Here is a 22,793-nt window from a genome sequence, read left to right on the forward strand (position 1 = left end):
TATGTCGACTAAATGTAAGGACAACTTGATTTCCAAATTCAACCGCCTCTCAAACAAGAAACCGGACCCACACATTGAAAAGCTAGATGTTAACAAAGTCGTAATTAATCGCAGTAACAGTCCTATTTCTGAAGGTTTGAAATCCGTTTTAGCTAAAGGACTAAACTTTGCAGTCACACCTAGACACATACCAGTTAATGATATAATTGCTCGAGTAGATGTAGCTCTCAAGGGCTTGAGTCACATCGCTGCAGACGTAGCAAGATCTGAAATCTCTGTAACCCTCAAAAACGCTAAGATGCCAGCTAGCAACATCAGCAAAGATGAGCGTTTTGAATTAGCTCAATTAAAAAAGAGGGATGACATTGTCATCCTCTCAGCCGACAAAGGCAATGCCACTGTCATCATGGACAAAATAGAATACAACAACAAAATTCAAGAACTACTCAACGATGGCAGCTATACAAAAATAAAAAGAGACCCCACCAACAGCCTCGTCTCCAAAACCAACAACATCATTTCTGCTTCAACCGCATTAATTGATCAGACCAAACAGTTCTCGTTGAAACCTTCTGCAGCCAGGCCACCAAGATTGTACGGCTTGCCAAAGATACATAAAGAAGATACACCTCTTCGTCCCATTGTTTCTAATATCAACTCCCCCACTTACAAACTGGCTCGTTTTTTGTCCGAAATCCTACGGCCTTTCACTGGAAAAACCACCTCTGCAGTACTAAACTCTACTGACCTGGTATCGACAATCAAGGGGATTGCCCTGTCCCCAGACGACCTGCTTGTCAGTTTTGATGTGGTTTCCTTGTTCACCAAGGTGCCTGTGCCTGACACCATCGCAATCATTGAAGACTTGGTTCATCAAGGACTGAATGCTGGGGTACCCCCCCTGGTGAGACACTGCTTAACCAATACATACTTCACCTGGAATGGAACCTTCTACAAGCAAATTGAGGGCACCCCAATGGGCTCCCCCTATCTCCGGTTGTAGCCAACATCTTCATGGAGAAATTTGAGACGGACGCCATCCAGACTGCCCCTCTACGCCCGACCTTATGGAAGAGGTACGTAGACGACACTTTTGTCATCTGGCCACATGGCCGGCCTGCTCTAGACCAATTTCTCGACCACATCAATTCCATACACCCAGCCATCAGATTCACCATGGAAGTCGAAAATGATGGCAAGCTACCCTTTTTGGATGTCCTAATCAAAAGGAGACCTGATGGTTCAATGAGCCACTCTGTCTACAGGAAAGCCACCCACACGGATGCTTATCTAAAACCGGATTCCCACCACCATCCATCCCAGAAGAATTCCCTCATCAAGACTCTATATCATAGAGCCCAATGCATCTCCGACCATGAACACATTTCCAGTGAACTCAAACACGTACGCCAAGCTCTTAAGGCTAATGGTTACTCCGACTACACAATCCGCAAAGCCATCACTCCAACCATCAAGAAGGATCCTGTTGAGGAGCCTTTCAAGACCATCACCTTACCCTACATTGCTGGGGTCACAAAAAAGATCTCCAAAATCCTGATTAAACACAAGATCCAGGTCCGATTCAACACAGTACATAAAATCCGTGATCTGGTCCCGTCTGTAAAAGATGTGGTTCCAGACATACAGTACCCTGGCGTCTACAAACTAAGTTTCCTCTGTGGTAGCAGTTACATTGGAGAAACCAAACGACATGTCTCAGACCGCATCCGTGAACATAAGGCAGACCTGAAACACGGTAGGACAAACACCTCAGCCGTGGCAGATCACTGTTACAACTCAGTGGGCTCACATGATATTGACTTCTCCAAGACAGAGGTTCTCTGCAAGCCATCTGGCTATCATGAGAGATTCGTTCATGAGGCGATCCACATATACAAACACAGAGACAATTTCAACCGAGAAGATGGATTCTGGCTTAGCAATCATTGGAAGGACGTAATAAACCATTTCGGATCTTAACTGATTGTGTTCACGTTTACGGTGACTTTCAGACCGCGTTCCACTCACTGGCATGGTGCAGTGTGCAGAGTAATGTATGGTGTCGTAATTGTATAGTAAACATATAGCAGTGTGATACACATTAGGGTGGGTAGAATAATACATAGTGTTATATTAAAATGGATAAGGCAGCAACTGCAGCAGCAGCAGCAAGTGCAGCAGCAGCAGTAACAGCAGCAGCAGCAACTGCAGCAGCAGCAACTGCAGCAGCAGAAACTGCAGCAGCAGCAACTGCAGCAGCAGCAGTAACTGCAGCTCCCTTTGATGCTGTTAATCCTGCATAATGCACATGCATATGCAGTACTAATCACATTCCTGCATTTCCCATAAATATGCTAAATTCCTTTTGATATGCAAATTCCTTTGTCAATGCGCCCAGCTTATATATATGCTCCAAGCTCGTGTGCTGTTTCATTCAGACTCTGTCGCCTCGACGGACCTGGTTTTCACCTGAGGACGGCTGCTTGCGTTGTGGCCGAAACGTCGTGAGAATTGTTTTATTATGTTTTATTTTTATTATTTTATTACTTCCCTTCTACGTGACTTTACCGAAAGAACCAAGAAGATAATAAAATAATTCTCACGATGTTTCGGCCACAACGCAAGCAGCCGTCCTCAGGTGAAGACTAGGTCTGTCGGGGAGACAGACCTAGTCTTCACCTGAGGGGAGACAGACCTGGTCTTCACCTGAGGACGGCTGCTTGCGTTGTGGCCCAAACGTCGTGAGAATTATTATGTCTCCCCGTTGTGAAGAAAATAACCATTGAGCTGAAGAAGGAAATTGTAGAAAAGCATGACAGTGGTATTCGTGTGACTGATCTGGCCTCAGAGTACAAGATGGCAAAGTCAACAGAGGAAGAAAGGGAGGAGGTTAGCAGTGATGCCATGAAATCCATTATGCAAAAATGGAATGAGTGCCATGACTTTTTTGAAAAGCACCACCCCAACATAACTGTCACGAACAGAGTGTTAAATCTCATGAATGATAATGTGGTCTCTCATTTCCTGGAGGGTTATGCAGCGCAGGAAGAGACATTGACATTGGACAGATTTTTCAGCAAAAACTGAGCCTGCAGCTAGGAGACAAAGGAGAGAGGAAACCCCTGAAGGAGATCCCCCTGATGTCCTTATGGAGGGGGACTCTCCCTCCAAACAATAACCGCCTCCCAACCGCCTCCCACCTGCCTTCCTCCATGCCAGAAGTCATCTCAAGCAAGGTTAGTGTTCTCTCTTTATACATTACTATACTGTACAGTACTAATGTGTATTGTAATTTGTTTCATATTTATGTGCTTCAAAAACCAAAAAAAGGTCAGAACGGATTAACCGGATTTACATTGAACCCTATGGGAAAATGTGCCTCGGTTCACGACCAATTCGGTTCGCGACCAGAGTCAGTTCACGAATTAAGTTCGTGAACCGAGGTATCACTGTATTTGTATAATCACCAAATTTCATTTCATATATAGCATAGTATGACTAAAGGCATTGGAGGAATGAGCTTCTAATTAAAAAAGTTGCAAGTCAAAAATGTGGCTATTTTTTGCAAAAAAACACGTAGTACCTTTAATTTTACAGTTTTTGTTTCATCCATCACGTAGTGAGACTAACGTCAATGGAGGAATTCACAGTGGCAAGAATGTAACTACCTTGCCTGGTATACAGGAAGTCGTAAGTTGAACCCCGTCCCTCACACCTGCTGTATGTTCGTAGTTTGCATGTTCTCCCCATGGTCGTGTGGCTTTTTCCCTCCACATGCATTTAGTGTATTTGACTGCTATGTCGATTTTTTTCACCCAAAAAATATGCATGTTAAATTGCCCAGTTTTTATTGTATATACAGCATTGTAAGACACAATTCAATGGAGGAATTCACTTCTCATTGACCCCTAACCGTTTACCATAACCCTAACTAGGCTAACAGGGTACTGTATATGGATTATTTTGGGAGTCCCTATTCCATTTCCGGGAGCCCCACAACCACTTCCTTGGTGTTCACATTCCCGCATGAAGAATCGGAACTCCGAGATTTGGAATTGAGACTCCTGCTTTGGATTTAGGACTTCTTAGGGTTGCAAGTGAGATGCCTCAAATATGCCTTTAAACGCGTCTCAGCGAGATGAGTTGAATCGTATATGGCGCGACTGTCGAGTAGAGTCGAAGGGCACACACCACTTGCTTGTGTGACTTGTGGAACCGGGGTGGCATTTTGCATTGAAGTCGATGATGGGTGTGATTGTTGCCGATTTGAAGCGCACTGTTTGAGAATGCAGTGCGTTTCACTATTTCAGCACCGATGTTCACCAAATATTCAATGGTCTAAATGTATGGGACAGCTTGGGATGTCAATGCAGTAGTTTGTTATTTGAAAATCCGTAAAGAAATAAAGCATTGCAGTGCAAATCGGCCGAATAGTTTCGTTTTTACAAGCTTTCTTTTAACTCACTCTGTCTGTTGTTGTTGTCGTCGTTGTCGTATCCTCAAATCTTGTAACTCAATTTTAACCCACTTCCCAATGTGGTATCGACTGCAAACTTGGTATACTTATTCATAATCAACGTTTTTGGGTTTAGATCGCGTTTATTTATAAATGTGTCGTAACCCTCCACCACCCGACACGGCCAATCAGTAAAAAATGTGTCACGTTGACAAAGACAAATAGTTCACTGCTTTAGCCCACCGGTGTGTTGAAGCCACAACATTTACAATTTGAGTACGACGTTTCGCTGGTAATTGCAACCAGCATCATCGGGCAATTCACCATTCTGGCGAATTGCCCGATGATGCTGGTTCATTCTGGCGAATTGCCCGATGATGCTGGTTGCAATTACCAGCGAAACGTCGTACTCAAATTGTAAATGTTGTGGCTTCAACACACCGGTGGGCTAAAGCAGTGAACTATTTGTCTTTGTCAACGTGACACATTTTTTACTGATTGGCCGTGTCAGTTGGTGGAGGGTTACGACACATTTATAAATAAACGCGATCTAAACCCAAAAACGTTGATTATGAATAACATTGGTCGCGAAAGCCTACGTGTTAAATTGGTATACTTATGTCAAACTAATGACAAATACTATATTCTATCATAATTTTTTATTTATTTTTAAACAATATTTTTTATATGTTATGTTTTGGCTTGGGTCTAATTGTCCACCGTCAACTGACATTGGCTGTAATTGGCCACGGTCCCTTACGTTTTGGAAAGCTTCAGGGCCACTTCCTGGAGTCGTGGAGTTCTGTCATTACTCGTACATTTCATAAAAGCGTGTTTAAAAAAAGTTTTTTTAAATATTATTTTTACCGTGCTTGACGTGTTACGTGTCCCCTCTGGTGGACAAGTGCAGTATCACAAGCAATCAATTCGTAGTTGTGAGTCGCTGGTGATGTGGCGTCCTGGCGTTTGTCCGAAGTACGGTTGGCTGCAATGAAGCCGTGAAGACACCACACAGTGCCACTGCTGCTGTTATCGTGCCGAGGCACTGCAGTTGTCATACTAACCCTTAACCCTAACCCCCTGAACTTGACCCTAACCCTAATGCCTAACTCTCAACTAACCCTAACCCTGAACTCTAACCCTAATCCAACCATGACCCTAACCCTTAACATCGACCTGGACCCTAACTACCTTAACCCTAACCCCCAACCACTAACTCCTAGCCCTAACCCCTAATCCTAACCCTCACCCAAACCCTTACACAATTTTGTTCATAAACGGCATAGGCTAGTATGCCAATTTGCTTTTTGGCCAAAGAAGGTATGATGATTTTCTTGGCAAACCTGAGGTGAAAATTTTATCGTGAAATTTTAAATTTTGTACGTAATACGTAGCATACTACAGCAAACACAATGGAGGAATGCACTTTTTGTTAAAAAATAAAGCTATGGAAATTTGGCTCATTTTGGCAAAAAAACTGTATAAGTTAGTATGCTGATTTTCTTTTTGAGACGTGAAAATGTAATGGTGAAATGTCTCACTTTTAATGTAATATATAGCATACTAATGCTAAACAAAAAGGAGGAATTAACTTTTTCTTGGAAAATTAAGATGTGAAAATTTGGCTCATTTTAGCAAATAAACTGCATAGGTTAGTATGCTGATATCTTTTAGAGATGTGAAAATGCAATCGTTAAATTTCTCACTTTTAATGTAATATATAGCATACTACGGCTAAATACAAAAGAGGAATGAACTTTTGTTGAAAAATAAAGATGTAAACATTTTGCTAATTTTGGCTAAAACGACATAGGTTAGCATGCTTATTTTTTATGGACGTGAAAATTGCATAGTGAAATTTCTGACTTTTAATTAAACATATGGCATACTAAGGCTGACCCAACCGAATTTGTTGAAAAATAAAGCTGTGGAAATTTGGCTTATTTTGGCTAAAAACGGCATAAGTTAGTATGCCAATTTTAATATTTACTTGAACATTTCATCGTGAAATGTCTGACTTTTAATCTACATATATCATACTAACCCTATCCCAAAACCCTAACCCCCCTGACCCTAACCCTTAACCGCTAACCCTAAACAAACCCAAACCCAACCCTCTTTTGTATTGACAAATTGTCAACTTTGCACCTTAACGTTTGTTCTGAAAGATATTTCGGGAAATGATTGCGGGGGGGGGGTTGACAATCACTGTCAGATTACACAAAATAAACGAAATCGATCGTAGGGAAGTATATTTGAAAAAACCTCGCAAAAACTCAATATTCAGAGCACGGACTCGCCTGAATTACATACAGGCTGCCGATAATCACCACGCAGGCCGCAATCTAAACACGTGTTGACGCACGATTTAAAACTTCATCCCTCTTGGGAACGTGTTACAGCCTCCTCCTCGCCTCGTTACAATGAAAAACAATGTGAGGATTTTGCACTTAAATAGCTTTAATGTTACACTTAAAAAAGCGACGGTCTACGAGTCTAGGCTATTACTAACTCTAAACACAAGACAGGCCTCGTAACTGTGTTTGACAAAAAAATTCCACTGAATGAGCTGGCAACTCACCTTGAGGAGGTGGAATCCACCTTGACGAGCTGCTAAGCCACATGGTCGAGCTGGTGATCCACCTTGAGGAGCTGCTAAGCCACATGGAGCAGCTGTGATCGGTAGTTGAAGACGAATTCAACGACGCCACAAGAACCACGCGTCCTCCACACGGTGACCAGCCAAGATGGCGCCCTGCGTGGGGAATCCCCGCCCCGCCCCGCCCCGCCCCGCCCCGCCCCGCCCCGCCCCGCCCCGCCCCGCCCCGCCCCGCCCCGCCCCGCCCCGCCCCGCCCCGCCCCGCCCCGCCCCGCCCCGCCCCGCCCCGCCCCGCCCCGCCCCGCCCCTGCCTACGACGCTCCCCGCCCTCAACCTCCCCCCACGTGACGCCTCGCTCCGCACGCGCCTTCCCATCAATCATCCTCTAGCCGCCTGTCACGACTCTCGTTCACCGCCTGCCCTCTACTGCTCGCTGCGCCCTCTACAGTGCCACTTCCTTAATTATCTCTTCCCCTTTCTAATTTCTCTCAGCACCTGTGTTCTTCATATTAAAAAAATAGTAACTCCATGTAACGTGTATTTTTTATTCAATCTCCGACACTTCCATGTATGAAAATGAAAGTATGTTCCAAATACAAATTTACACCGTGAAAGCAATCGCCACCAAACTTGTCTGGTATTCAATTCGTGGTTACGTCTGCCATCTGGTGGACATGTGCAGTACAGGCCAAGACAGTTCGCCAGCAGTTGCCGCTGTCAGGCGTCACCCCGCGCGTTCCCCGCAGTTGTGAGTCGCTGCTGCTGCTGCGGCGTCCTGGCGTTAGTCCCAAGCGGGTTGGCTGCGATGAAGCCGTGAAGACGCCGCACAGCGCCACTGCTGCTGTCACCGCGCCACGCACTGCAGTGGCACCACGTGACCACACGGTGGCGGTACAGCACCATGTTGGTTAAGGTATTTCAGCGAGTGTCCATGTTGGTTAGGTTATTTAGCGAGTGTCCATGATGGTTAGGTTATTTAGCGAGTGTCCATGTTGGTTAGGTTATTTAGCGAGTGTCCATGTTGGTTAGGTTACTTAGTGAGTGTCCATGTTGGTTAGGTTATTTAGCGAGTGTCCATGTTGGTTAGGTTATTTAGCAAGTGTCCATGTTGGTTAGGTTATTTAGCGAGTGTCCATGTTGGTTAGGTCATTTAGCGAGTGTCCATGTTGGTTAGGTTATTTAGCGAGTGTCCATGTTGGTTAGATTATTTAGCGAGTGTCCATGTTGGTTAGGTCATTTAGCGAGTGTCCATGTTGGTTAGGTTATTTAGCGAGTGTCCATGTTGGTTAGGTTATTTAGCGAGTGTCCATGATGGTTAGGTTATTTAGCGAGTGTCCATGATGGTTAGGTCATTTAGCGAGTGTCCATGTTGGTTAGGTCATTTAGCGAGTGTCCATGTTGGTTAGGTTATTTAGCGAGTGTCCATGTTGGTTAGGTTATTTAGCGAGTGTCCATGATGGTTAGGTTATTTAGCGAGTGTCCATGATGGTTAGGTTATTTAGCGAGTGTCCATGATGGTTATGTTATTTAGCGAGTGTCCATTATGGTTAGGTTATTTAGCGAGTGTCCATGTTGGTTAGGTCATTTAGCGAGTGTCCATGTTGGTTAGGTCATTTAGCGAGTGTCCATGTTGGTTAGGTTATTTAGCGAGTGTCCATGTTGGTTAGGTCATTTAGCGAGTGTCCATGTTGGTTAGGTTATTTAGCGAGTGTCCATGTTGGTTAGGTTATTTAGCGAGTGTCCATGATGGTTAGGTTATTTAGCGAGTGTCCATGTTGGTTAGGTTATTTAGCGAGTGTCCATGTTGGTTAGGTCATTTAGCGAGTGTCCATGTTGGTTAGGTTATTTAGCGAGTGTCCATGTTGGTTAGGTTATTTAGCGAGTGTCCATGATGGTTAGGTTATTTAGCGAGTGTCCATGATGGTTAGGTTATTTAGCGAGTGTCCATGATGGTTAGGTTATTTAGCGAGTGTCCATGTGGTTAGGTTATTTAGCGAGTGTCCATGTTGGTTAGGTTATTTAGCGAGTGTCCATTATGGTTAGGTTATTTAGCGAGTGTCCATGTTGGTTAGGTTATTTAGCGAGTGTCCATGTTGGTTAGGTCATTTAGCGAGTGTCCATGTTGGTTAGGTTATTTAGCGAGTGTCCATGTTGGTTAGGTTATTTAGCGAGTGTCCATGATGGTTAGGTTATTTAGCGAGTGTCCATGATGGTTAGGTTATTTAGCGAGTGTCCATGATGGTTAGGTTATTTAGCGAGTGTCCATTATGGTTAGGTTATTTAGCGAGTGTCCATGATGGTTAGGTTATTTAGCGAGTGTCCATGATGGTTAGGTTATTTAGCGAGTGTCCATGATGGTTAGGTTATTTAGCGAGTGTCCATGATGGTTAGGTTATTTAGCGAGTGTCCATGTTGGTTAGATTATTTAGCGAGTGTCCATGTTGGTTAGGTCATTTAGCGAGTGTCCATGATGGTTAGGTTATTTAGTGAGTGTCCATGTTGGTTAGGTTATTTAGCGAGTGTCCACCACTCACCCTCACAACAACCACTCACCCTCACCGCTCACCACTCACCCTCACCACTCACCCTCACCACTCATCCTCACCAATCACACCCTCACCAATCACCACTCACCCTCACTGCTCACCCTCACTGCTCACCCTCACTGCTCAGCACTCACCCTCACCACTCACCACTCACGCTCACCACTCACCACTCACGCTCACCACTCACCACTCACCATTACCATTCACCCTCGCCACTCACTAATCACAACTCACAACCGCCACTCACCCTCACCACTCACTCTCACCACTAACCCTCACCATTCACCCTCACAACAACCACTCACCCTCCCCGCTCACCACTCACCCTTACCACTCACCCTCACCACTCACCACTCATCCTCACCAATCACACCCTCACCAATCACCACTCACCCTCACTGCTCACCCTCACTGCTCATCGTCACCGCTCACCCTCACCACTCAATCTCAGCACTCACCACTCACGCTAACCCTCACCACTCACCCCTCATTAATTACCACTCACAACCACCACTCACCCTCACCACTCACCCTCACAACAACCACTCACCCTCACCACTCATCCTCATCAATCACACCCTCACCAATCACCACTCACCCTCACTGCTCACCCTCACCGCTCACCACTCACCCTCACCACTCACCCTCACCACTCACCGCTCACCCTCACCACTCACCCCTCACTAATCACCACTCACAACCGCCACTCACCCTCACCACTCACCACTCAACCTCACCACTCACCCGCACTAATCACCACTCACGCTCACCACTCACTACTCACCCTCACCACTTACCACACTCATCACTCACCACTCTCCCTCACCAGTCACCCTCGCCACTCACCCTCACCACTCACTAATCACCACTCACAACCGCCACTCACCCTCACCACTCATCCTCACTACTCACTCTCACCACTCACCCTCACCACTCACCCTCACAACAACCACTCACCCTCACCGCTCACCACTCACCCTTACCACGCACCCTCACCACTCACCACTCATCCTCACCAATCACACCCTCACCAATCACCACTCACCCTCACTGCTCACCCTCACTGCTCACCGTCACCGCTCACCCTCACCACTCAACCTCACCACTCACCACTCACGCTCACCCTCACCACTCACCCCTCACTAATCACCACTCACAACCACCACTCACCCTCACCACTCACCCTCACTACTCACCACTCATCCTCACCACTCCCCACTCATCCTCACCAATCACACCCCCACAAATCACCGCTCACCCTCACCACTCACCACTCACGCTCACCACTCACCCTCACCAATCACAACCGCCACTCACAACCGCCACTCACCCTCACCACTCACCCTCACTACTCACTACTCATCCTCACCAATCACACCCTCACCAATCACCACTCACCCTCACCACTCACGCTCACCACTCACCCTCACCACTCATGATTACCACTCACCATTACCACTCACACTCACCACTCACTAATCACCACTCACCCTCACAACAACCATTCACCCTCACCACTCATCCTCATCAATCACACACTAACCAATCACCACTCACCCTCACTGCTCACCCTCACCGCTCACCACTCACCCTCAGCACTCACGCTCACCCTCACCACTCACCCCTCACTAATCACCATTCACAACCGCCACTCACCCTCACCACTCACCCTCACCATTCACCCTCACCACTCACCCTCACCAATCACCAATCACCCTCACCACTCACCACTCACCCTAACCACTCACCTTCACCACTGACCCTCACCACTCACCCTCACCACTCATCCCCACCACTCACCCTTACTACTCACCATCACCACTTACCCTCACTACTCACTATTCACCACTCACCCTCATCACTCACCCTCCCCACTCTCCCTCACCACTCACTCTAACCATTCATCTCACCATTATAATTTTGCATTACGTGTTGACGTAGATTTTGTCTAACTCGGACTAGAAATGCTCCTTGCTGATTAACGTCTGGATGTCCGTAACTATCGGTTGAAACAAGCCCGGCTGCTGTTGAGACGCTGTGCACCAATAAGGGTCCACAGGTGGCTTGCACTGAATCAATGACGCGCTCCCAGAAGTCTGTGCTAGTTATAGTTTGTGTAAAACATTCATTTGTTTCGTGGAGAGATCGATAAATGAAAGATGTCGTGTCTGCTGATCTGCTTTATAGCAAGGAGGTAATTCTAAGAGCCTATTTGAAATACATTTTTGGTACAGGTTTGTATTTGGTTACAAGGCAGAGCACATCTAGCAGATACATTCTCCACAACAACACTCATTAGAATTTTGCATGACGTCTTATATGTTGGCGAACTAGGACAAGAAATGGTCCTTGCTGATTAACGTCTGGATGTTCACAACCATGGGGTGAAGCAAGCCTGACCGCCTGCGGTGCCCCTCAACCATTTACGGCCTTGGGCCAGGAAAGTCACGAAAAAATTGCACCCGAAAGACGCATTCACGCAAGCACCCGATGCTCCGTTGTGAAGTTTCAAAATGAAACAACTTTGAATTGTATTATGTTTTGCATTAGATCATTGTATTTTTTCTTTAAAGCTTATATCATTTTACATATGGAAGACTTAATTGAAAACGACATTTCATGTGAATTTTCTCTAGTCGTTAAGTAGATTGCCTTGCCGCGGATTCTGTTCGATGCGGACTTTCACCTGGTTGGGAGAAGACCGCCGTCTGCAGATTGATTCCAACGCGATCGGACGTCTGTCCCTGCGCCTCCGTCGTTCATGCAGGGGGCGCGTAGGTTTGCAGCGCCCCCTGCATGAAAGCGATGGAAAGTGCAGCGTTCGTCACAGACAAATGAAGTCGTGTGCTTATATATTTACGTATAAATTGTACACCAAAACCGGTCCACAGTTGACTTGCACTGAATGCTGCAGTAGTTATTATATTTTGTGTTAAACATTCCTTTGTTTCGCGGAGAGACTGAGAAATGAAATACGTCTTGTCTGCTGATCTAGTTCATATCCGTGTACATCGATATCCCACATGGCTTACACTACACACCACACAGGGAAATAAATAGAAACTAGAACGACTTCCGGGGATGGGCAAAGAGCGAGGAATCTCTTTCAATGGAGCGAGTTCAGTGAGTTCGATTCAACATCTCTCTGTTCGCCTCTGTGTCTCTGTTCGCCTCTATTCGCCTCTATGTGTCTCTCTCTCTCTGCCTGTCTCTGTCCATGTCGTCTCTGTGTTCCTCTTGTCTGTGTCTGTCCGCATGTCTTGTCTGTCTGTCCCACCGCAGTCAACGACTGTCAGTAGCAGCAGGCGCCCGTTCAGCTCCCACGGCTACACGCCACTCAAAGTTGCTCCCAACACAAAGACAAAGATCCCCCGTAAAGCCTGGACAGAATGTCAGGGCAAGTGCTGTTAGCGATCACCTAACACAAACACAAAGATCCCCCGTAAAGCCTGCACAGAATGTTGGGGCAGTGCTGTTAGCGAGCACCTATTAAGGGTGGGACAACACACGAGGGGGTGGGTGGCCAGCACCACGCCCGGCCGCCTTTGTCTCCCCAGTGGCGATGTTGACACCGCATCGGGTACTCTTTTGAGGCTGACTCGACGTAGGGGAGGCTCAGGACCGGCTCAGAAAGTCGTCACTGGCGATGTTGGCCACGAGCGGGAATGGAACTCGGCGCAGCGCTCAGCACGACACTGCCGCTCCCCTTCTGTCAACAAACTTGAACTCTGACCCCGCCCTCAGACGTCGCCGCTCAGCGTGACCTCATCTGCGTCAAACGCCAGGGGGAGGTGTGCCTCGCTAGGGACGTCATGTCACCTACCCCGACCACCGAGCTCTTGAGCGTGACGTCACTTTCGCTCGGCCGCAGCCGATGTCTGTTCCAGTGCCAATCCTTATTTGGGCAAAGCCACGCCCGGTGACTGGCGGCTCATTAACATAATTTATTCGTGAAAGCCTGATGGCGTTTGCTTCAATTCTCTCGCTTAAGTTGAATTTGTCTTCACACGGATCGCCACTTTGTAACTTTGTTTAAATATTCTATATTAACACCGTTTTATTTGTTACCAGGCCACGCCCGCTTGAGCTGCTGTACCGCTCTTGTTATCAGAAGTGACCTGCCCACAACAACAACAAGGTGAGGCTCGTCAACAGCGTGGTGGTGTTCACTCTAGACGCGTGGTGGTGTTCACTCTAGACACGTGGCGGTGTTCACTCTAGACACGTGGTGGTGTTCACTCTAGACACGTGGTGGTGTTCACTCTAGACACGTGGCGGTGTTCACTCTAGACACGTGGCGGTGTTCACTCTAGACACGTGGCGGTGTTCACTCTAGACACGTGGCGGTGTTCACTCTAGACGCGTGGTGGTGTTCACTCTAGACGCGTGGTGGTGTTCACTCTAGACGCGTGACGGTGTTCACTCTGGACGCGTGGCGGTGTTCACTCTAGACGCGTGGCGGTGTTCACTCTAGACGCGTGACGGTGTTCACTCTGGACGCGTGGTGGTGTTCACTCTAGACACGTGGCGGTGTTCGCTCTAGACGCGTGGTGGTGTTCACTCTGGACGCGTGGTGGTGTTCACTCTAGACACGTGGTGGTGTTCACTCTAGACGCGTGGTGGTGTTCACTCTAGACACGTGGTGGTGTTCACTCTAGACGCGTGGCGGTGTTCGCTCTAGACGCGTGGCGGTGTTCACTCTAGACGCGTGGCGGTGTTCACTCTAGACGCGTGACGGTGTTCACTCTGGACGCGTGGTGGTGTTCACTCTAGACGCGTGGTGGTGTTCACTCTAGACACGTGGCGGTGTTCGCTCTAGACGCGTGGTGGTGTTCACTCTGGACGCGTGGTGGTGTTCACTCTAGACACGTGGTGGTGTTCACTCTAGACGCGTGGTGGTGTTCACTCTGGACGCGTGGTGGTGTTCACTCTAGACACGTGGCGGTGTTCACTCTAGACGCGTGACGGTGTTCACTCTAGACGCGTGGTGGTGTTCACTCTAGACGCGTGGTGGTGTTCACTCTAGATGCGTGGTGGTGTTCACTCTAGACACGTAGCGGTGTTCGCTCTAGACGCGTGGTGGTGTTCACTCTGGACGCGTGGTGGTGTTCACTCTAGACACGTGGTGGTGTTCACTCTAGACGCGTGGTGGTGTTCACTCTAGACGCATGGCGGTGTTCACTCTAGACGCGTGGTGGTGTTCACTCTAGACGCGTGGCGGTGTTCACTCTAGACGCATGGCGGTGTTCACTCTAGACATGTGGTGGTGTTCACTCTAGACGCCTGGCGGTGTTCACTCTAGACACGTGGTGGTGTTCACTCTAGACGCGTGGTGGTGTTCACTCTAGACGCGTGGTGGTGTTCACTCTAGACACGTGGCGGTGTTCACTCTAGACGCGTGACGGTGTTCACTCTAGACGCGTGGCGGTGTTCACGCTAGACGCGTGGTGGTGTTCACTCTAGACGCGTGGTGGTGTTCACTCTAGACGCGTGGCGGTGTTCACTCTAGACGCGTGGCGGTGTTCACTCTAGACACGTGGCGGTGTTCACTCTAGACACGTGGCGGTGTTCACTCTGGACGCGTGGTGGTGTTCACTCTAGACGCGTGGCAGTGTTCACTCTGGACGCGTGGCGGTGTTCACTCTAGACGCATGGCGGTGTTCACTCTGGACGTGTGGCGGTGTTCACTCTACACACGTGGTGGTGTTCACTCTAGACGCGTGGCGGTGTTCACTCTAGACGTGTGGTGGTGTTCACTCTAAACACGTGGTGGTGTTCACTCTAGACGCGTGGCGGTGTTCACTCTAGACGCGTGGTGGTGTTCACTTTAGATGCGTGGTGGTGTTCACTCTAGACGCGTGGTGGTGTTCACTCTAGACGCGTGGTGGTGTTCACTCTAGACGCGTGGCGGTGTTCACTCTAGACGTGTGGTGGTGTTCACTCTAGACGCGTGGCGGTGTTCACTCTAGACACGTGGTGGTGTTCACTCTAGACGCGTGGCGGTGTTCACTCTAGACGCGTGGCGGTGTTCACTCTAGACGCATGGCGGTTGTTCACCTCTAGACGCATGGCGGTGTTCACTCTAGACGCGTGGCGGTGTTCACTCTAGACGCGTGGCGGTGTGTTCACTCTAGACGCGTGGTGGTGTTCACTCTAAAAACGTGGCGGTGTTCACTCTAGACGCGTGGCGGTGTTCACTCTAGACACGTGGTAGTGTTCACTCTAGACACGTGGTGGTGTTCACTCTTGACGCGTGGCGGTGTTCACTCTAGACACGTGGTGGTGTTCACTCTAGACGTGTGGCGGTGTTCATTCTAGACGCGTGGCGGTGTCACTCTAGACGCGTGGTGGTGTTCACTCTAGACGCCTGGCGGTGGTCACTCTAGATACGTGGCAGTGTTCGCTCTGGACGCGTGGTGGTGTTCACTCTAGACGCGTGGCAGTGTTCACTCTAGACACGTGGCGGTGTTCACTCTAGACGCGTGGCGGTGTTCACTCTAGACACGTGGCGGTGTTCACTCTAGACGCGTGGCGGTGGTCACTCTAGACGCGTGGCGGTGTTCACTCTAGACGCGTGGCGGTGGTCACTCTAGACACGTGGCGGTGTTCGCTCTGGACGCGTGGTGGTGTTCACTTTAGACGCGTGGCGGTGGTCACTCTAGATACGTGGCAGTGTTCGCTCTGGACGCGTGGCGGTGTTCACTTCTAGATACGTGGCAGTGGTCGCTCTGGACGCGTGGCGGTGTTCACTCTAGACGCGTGGTTGTGTTCACTCTCTACATGTGGAGGGGAAACCCGGGGATCAGCACGCTGTGAACAGCTGTAGAAGTACGGCGCGCGAAGTGCCATGTGGTAGGGGGGTAAGCATTGCAGAGCGCTTAGCTCAGGTGTGTCTCGGGTTGATGCCACATACTTCATGGTCATTCCCCCCCCCCCAAAATACAAAAGTCTATTTTTCTTTCCTGAAGGCATCAACACGTTCAGCGAGCGCGATGACGATCACACGCGTCGAATGAAAAGCAAGGGACAAGTCCTTTCTTACTAACAACTCCTTTCTCACTAACAACTCCTTACTTACTAACAACTCCTGTAATTTTTCATTGCTGGAGGGGTTTCCCCCCCCTACCTGAAAATCCTGGCTCCACCTCTGAGTGTGTGACAGTGTCAAGTTTGTATTTGCAGTAAAGTCTATTAACTCTATTGAGCACAGAGGTTATATCAAAACAGTAGTTTATTTTAGTTTTCCTCTGGAACTCTTTGTAAGAATGGAGTCAGGAAGTGATCACAGCACACACGTGCAGCAGCTGAAGTCGGAACTGCTCATCCCAGCAATCAAGGACATCTGTGCCTGGCTTCACACCTCTAAGTTGCGATTGAACATTAATTTATGCATTTGTGCATGACACAAATAGTATTATTTTCAACACCCTTTGCAATGTCAGCTGAATTTAGCTTTCATAAACATTTATTTAGAAGCCAGACAGCTGAAATTGTGTGCTGAGTTTTGGGTTAACGTTCATTTTGAAGATACGAGGGCTTCCAGGCATGTTTATGACCATTTGCCCTCTCATTGTGTGCCATAACAGCCCGTGTGATGAATTTGGGACACTTTTTTTACTATATCATAAATATATGAATAACTATAGACGTGTAAGTCACGTGTGACTGTGTATATATGCATTCCTCTGTGCCTCGATACTGATGTGTAGATGGTGTGGATAGTCTTTGTTTCTGTCTGCAGCTGTCGCTGCCTCTGCAGAAGTGGTTTCATGGAGCAAAGGCACTCGGCGCGGCTCGGTGCAAAAAGGCAACAATGCGACCGGTGTGCATACAGCACGGATTGTCCTGCACATTTGACACGGCACCAGAGAACTCACACAGGAGAGAAACCCTTCAAGTGCAGTGTGTGTGGGAAGGCATTTGCACAGTCATCTGCTCTTGTAACACACAAGAGAACACACACGGGAGAGAAACCCTTCAAGTGCAGTGTGTGTAGGAAGGCGTTTGCACAGTCATCTACTCTTGTAGCACACCAGAGAACACACACGGGAGAGAAACCCTTCAAGTGCAGTGTGTGTGGGAAGGCGTTTGCATGGTCACCATATCTTCAAAGACACCAGAGAACACACAAGCATCAGAAGATCCACCAGGAGTGGAGTGTGAAATCAGCTTGTGAAAGTCAAAGTGCTGCAATGAGCCCATCCCTCATCAAACAAGAACCGGAAGAAAATCCAAGCTTGGACACTTTTAAAGGTGTCAAGGTGAAATATGAAGAAATCAAGGTGAAATATGAAGAAGTGATGGTGAAATATGAAGAAGTGATGGTGAAGAGCGAAGAAGTGAAGGTAAAATGTGAAGATGAAGATTCAACTGCAAAATGGGACCTTCGCATCGATGGAGGCAACGTGAAGCAGGAGGAGAATTCTGACTGTGAGGCAGAGCGAGGCAACTCCCAGCAGTTTGTGGAAGTGGAGGTGTGGGTGGACTTCCTCCGAGACAATACAAAGTCAAATGGAGACCCGGGAGATGCGTAAGCCTTAGACCAGTGGTTCTTAACCTGGGTTCGATCGAACCCCAGGGGTTCGGTGAGTCCGTCTCAGGGGTTCGGCGGAGGTTAAGACACACACCTGACTCGTGATTGTGCACCAGTAAAACATGTACCTATGTTTTGAATTTGAAAAAATAATTTAATTTTTCCAATTAAGAAGGGTTCGGTGAATGCGCATATGAAACTGGTGGGGTTCAGTACCTCCAACAAGGTTAAGAACCACTGCCTTAGACGATGCCGCTCCAATAGATGCACCTTTGTCACAGGCCTTTAATGACAAGAATGTGAAGTTGAACACTCAGTTCCTAGGTTCAACCTGCAGGGTAAGAGCGGCCAGTCTTTGTGGACCTGTGTGTTGGGTAGATCTCTAACCAGGAGCGAATGCCAATAAGCTCCCAAGCATTCACTGTTATCATAATTGCATTTATACTGTGCTTGCTTAATCGCCTCGGTAATTCGGAGTTTTGCATCGTATCTCGTCTCAAACACTCGAAGAGCATCCCCAAGTAGCAGCTGCCCCTGTGTGGCACAAGGTGGTGGCCCTGCACCGGCCTGCATGTGGACAAGAGCCTGTCAGTAGGGGGCGATGGTTGATGTGGCATCTCAGTTGTGGAGTTTGTAGGTAATGTTTAGAATTTGCTACATTTTGACCCAGATGCCAGCATGCAATGGCCGACTCGTTTTGAATGGTGTTAAGCAGACGGTGCGTATTTTTTTAATTAGCTTCTTGTTAATAGGATGTAACCTAATGCAGTATATTTCAGTGCAGTAATTAAATTTTGTTAATATGCCTGTCAATAAGTTACACTGAATACTTGTCTGATTGGGTTCGTACATGTAACCTTTTGTCTATAAGAGTCAAACATTGAATAAGTCATGTTAGGACATAGTGTGTGTTTTTCAAGTAACCTGTACAGATAACTCAGGTGAGACTCATTGTTCTTGTGATACAGGTCAAAGGGTACTTTTGTGTTTTCAGGAAGCATCTCCCTCTGGAGCAACTCATTGTCTTTGAAATAGGGAGCACACTCGGATCATTCATCAGTTACAAGGCAAACCACTCAAAAGTTACACGTAGAGGAGATACATTCTCAACAACACGAATTATAATTTTGTATTACGTGTTGACGTAGATTTTGTCGAATTAGGACGAGAAATGGTCCTTGCTGATTAACGTCTGGATGTTGACAACCATGGGGTTGAAGCAAGCCTGACCGCCTGCGGTGCCCCTCACAACCATTTACGGCCTTGGGCCAGGAAAGTCACGAAAACAATTCACACGAACGATGCATCCACGCAAACTCCCGATGCTCCGTTTTGAAGTTTGAAAATGAAACAACTTTGAATTGTATATTGTTTTGCATTTGATAATTGTATTTCTTCATTAAAAGCTGATATCATTTTCCATCTGGAAGACTTCATTGAAAACGATATTTCGTGTGAATTTTCTCTAGTCGTTAAGTAGATGGCCTTGCCGGGGTTCGGTTCGATGCGGACTTTCACCTGGTTGGGATCGAGGGGTGGAGATAAGGCGACACAGAGCTGGCCGTGCCAGAAGACCGCCGTCTGCAGATCGATTCCAACTGCTCCTCCGTCGTTCATGTAGGGGGCGCGTAGGTTTGCAGCGCCTCCTGCATGAAAAAGAAAGTGCAGCGTTCATCACAGATGAAGTTGTGCGCTTATATAAGAGTACTCGCGGGAAGTACCCGGCGTGAAATTTCCCACCTTTTATCGTAATATATAGGATACTAAGGCTAAGCACACCCGAGGATTGCACTTTTGTTGAAATATGAAGTTGCAAATATTTGTCCATTATTGGCCAAAAACGGCATAGGTTAGTATGCCGATTTTATATATTGGGACGTGCACATTTAATCATAACATTTTCAACTTTTAATCTAATACATGGCATACTCGGGCTAAATACAATGGAGCAATGCACTTTTGTCGACAAATAAGGCTGTGAAAGTTTGGCCAATTTTGGCCGATTTTATTTTTTTACTTTAAAATTTCATGATGAAATTTCCCACTCTTTTTTATGTAATCTATAGGATACTAAGGCTAAGCACACCCGAGGATTGCACTTTTGTTGAAATATGAAGTTGCAAATATTTGTCCATTATTGGCCAAAAACGGCATAGGTTAGTATGCCGATTTTATATATTGGGACGTGCACATTTAATCATAACATTTTCAACTTTTAATCTAATACATGGCATACTCGGGCTAAATACAATGGAGCAATGCACTTTTGTCGACAAATAAGGCTGTGAATGTTTGGCCAATTTTGGCCGATTTTATTTTTTTACTTTAAAATTTCATGATGAAATTTCCCACTCTTTTTTATGTAATCTATAGGATACTAAGGCTAAGCACACCCGAGGATTGCACTTTTGTTAAAAAATGAAGTTGTAAAAATGTGTCCATTATTGGCCAAAAACGGCATAGGTTAGTATGCCGATTTTCTATATTGGGATGTGAACATTTCATCATAAAATGTTCCACTTTTAATCTAATACATAGCATACTAAGGGTAAATACAATTGATTAATTAACTTTTTGTTGAAAAAGAAAGCTATGACAATTTGGCTTATTTTGGTTAAAACCGGCATAAGTATGCCGATTTTATTTTTGGGGCGTGAAAATTTAATCGTGAAATTTCCCACTTTTAAAGTAACATAGAGCATACTAATGCTTAACAAAATGGAGGAATTCACTTTTTTTTGGAAAATCTAGCTATGAAAATGTAGCAAATGTTGGCCAAGAACGGCATTGGTATAGTATGCCGATTTGATCTCTTTACTTCAAATTTCATGGTCAAATTTCCCACTTTATAACGTAATATATGGGCTACTCAGGCTAAACACAACCAAGGAATGCACTTTTCGTTGAAAAATAATGCGAGGAAAATTGGACCAATTTTGCCAAAAAACGGCCTAGGTTATTGTATGGCGATTTTCCTTTTAAGGACGTGAAAATGTCATCGTGAAATGTCGCCAGCGGTGTGCTGGAGAGCCAAGCCACGACGTCTACAAAGTGCTGCTCACAGCGAGTAGCAGCACCGGTGGAGGTCGTCACGGCACACACAGAGGGGGTGGGTGGCCAGCACCACGCCCGGCCGCCTTTGTCTCCCCAGTGCTGGCGATGTTGACACACCGCACCGGGGACTCGTTTGAGGCCGTTTCGACACTGCCGCTCCCTTTCTGTCAACAAACTTGAACTCTAACCCCGCTCTTTGACGTCACCGCTCAGCGTGACCTCATCGGCATCAAACGCCAGGGGGAGGTGTTCCCCGTAAGTGACGTCATGTCACCTGCTGCCGCGTGACGTCGCGAGGGACCAGGAAGTTGCCGCTCCGCCCGTGAACTGCAATCCGAGGTGAGAAATCATCATCGCGGTTGTAGTTGTGGTGGGGGTGGTGGTTGTGGTATTTGTGGTGATGGTTGTTGTGGTGGTGGTGGTGGTGGTTGTTGTGTACCGAGGTAGAGCCTCGCTCTCTCTCTCGTAGGGATGTCATTTGAGTAGCAGCGAGCATGGAAGCGATGTCCACGTTGGAACTATACAACGCGGGGCCTTGCCTCCTGCCCTCGCCTGATCGCGTTTGCTTCAATTCTCTCGCTTAGAGTTTTTTGTTTGTGTTCCGACTGCAGGTATTGTGGTCTATGCAAACATGACTTTTTGTAAAAAAGGTGTCAGTTTTCTTGCCAGATAGAAGAATAAAAAAACAATTATATCTCGCTTAAGTTGAATTTGTCTTCACCCGGCTCGCCACTTTGTAACTTTGTTTTACTTTAAATATGCACAGTTTTTATTTTTACCAGGCCAAGCCCGCTTGAGCTGCTGTACCGCTCTTGTTTTCACAAGCGACCTGCCCACAACAACAATAACAACAAGGTGAGGCTTGTCAACAGCGTGGCGGTGTTCACTCTAGACGCGTGGCGGTGCTCACTCTAGACGCGTGGTGTTCACTCTAGACGCGTGGTGGTGTTCACTCTAGACGCGTGGTGGTGTTCACTCTAGACGCGTGGCGGTGTTCACTCTAGACGCGTGGTGGTGTTCACTCTAGACGCCGTGGCGGTGTTCACGCTAGACGCGTGGCGGTGTTCACTCTAGACACGTGGCGGTGTTCACTCTAGACACGTGGCGGTGTTCACTCTGGACCCGTGGCAGTGTTCACTCTAGACGTGTGGTGGTGTTCACTCTAGACGCGTGGTGGTGTTTACTCTATACGCGTGGCGGTGTTCACTCTAGACGCGTGACGGTGTTCACTCTAAACGCGTGACGGTGTTCACTCTAGACACGTGGCGGTGTTCACTCTGGACCCGTGGCGGTGTTCACTCTAGACGTGTGGTGGTGTTCACTCTAGACCGCGTGGTGGTGTTCACTCTAGACGCGTGGTGGTGTTCACTCTAGACGCGTGACGGTGTTCACTCTAGACGCGTGGCGGTGTTCACTCTAGACGCGTGGTGGTGTTTACTCTAGACACGTGGCGGTGTTCACTCTAGACGCGTGGCGGTGTTCACATCTAGACGCGTGGCGGTGTTCACTCTAGACACGTGGCGGTGTTCACTCTAGACACGTGGCGGTGTTCACTCTGGACCCGTGGCGGTGTTCACTCTAGACGTGTGGTGGTGTTCACTCTAG

The 22,793-nt window shown here is 47.5% G+C and overlaps 2 protein-coding genes across 4 annotated transcripts in view; both read left to right on the forward strand.

The window, feature by feature from the left end:
• Positions 1 to 13,625: 13,625 nt before the first annotated feature.
• Positions 13,626 to 19,539, forward strand: LOC133360239 (zinc finger protein 22-like). 3 transcript variants are annotated; one of them, XM_061578883.1, is made up of 3 exons: positions 13,671 to 13,739; positions 16,570 to 16,967; positions 17,343 to 19,539. In XM_061578883.1, exons 2-3 carry the CDS (start codon positions 16,867 to 16,869, stop codon positions 18,133 to 18,135), a joined length of 894 nt encoding a protein of 297 aa, XP_061434867.1. In that variant the 5' UTR covers positions 13,671 to 13,739; positions 16,570 to 16,866; the 3' UTR covers positions 18,136 to 19,539. The 3 variants fall into 3 exon arrangements, with proteins under 3 accessions (XP_061434869.1, XP_061434867.1, XP_061434868.1); XM_061578885.1 differs by lacking the exon at positions 16,570 to 16,967 and having other exon boundaries at positions 13,626 to 13,739; XM_061578884.1 differs by lacking the exon at positions 16,570 to 16,967 and having other exon boundaries at positions 17,324 to 19,539.
• Positions 19,540 to 21,494: 1,955 nt separating this feature from the next.
• LOC133360240 (zinc finger protein OZF-like) overlaps positions 21,495 to 22,793 on the forward strand; it is a 35,313-nt gene continuing 34,014 nt past the window's right edge. Inside the window, exons 1-2 of the mRNA XM_061578886.1 lie at positions 21,495 to 21,527; positions 21,955 to 22,043. The gene's annotated coding sequence lies outside the window, so the exon portion shown is untranslated. The remainder of the gene's footprint in view (positions 21,528 to 21,954; positions 22,044 to 22,793) is intronic.

The sequence above is a fragment of the Lethenteron reissneri genome, chromosome 67 (assembly GCF_015708825.2).
Source record: "Lethenteron reissneri isolate LAM-NWPU_2019-01 chromosome 67, ASM1570882v1, whole genome shotgun sequence".
In the NCBI taxonomy this organism is placed as follows: domain Eukaryota; kingdom Metazoa; phylum Chordata; class Hyperoartia; order Petromyzontiformes; family Petromyzontidae; genus Lethenteron; species Lethenteron reissneri.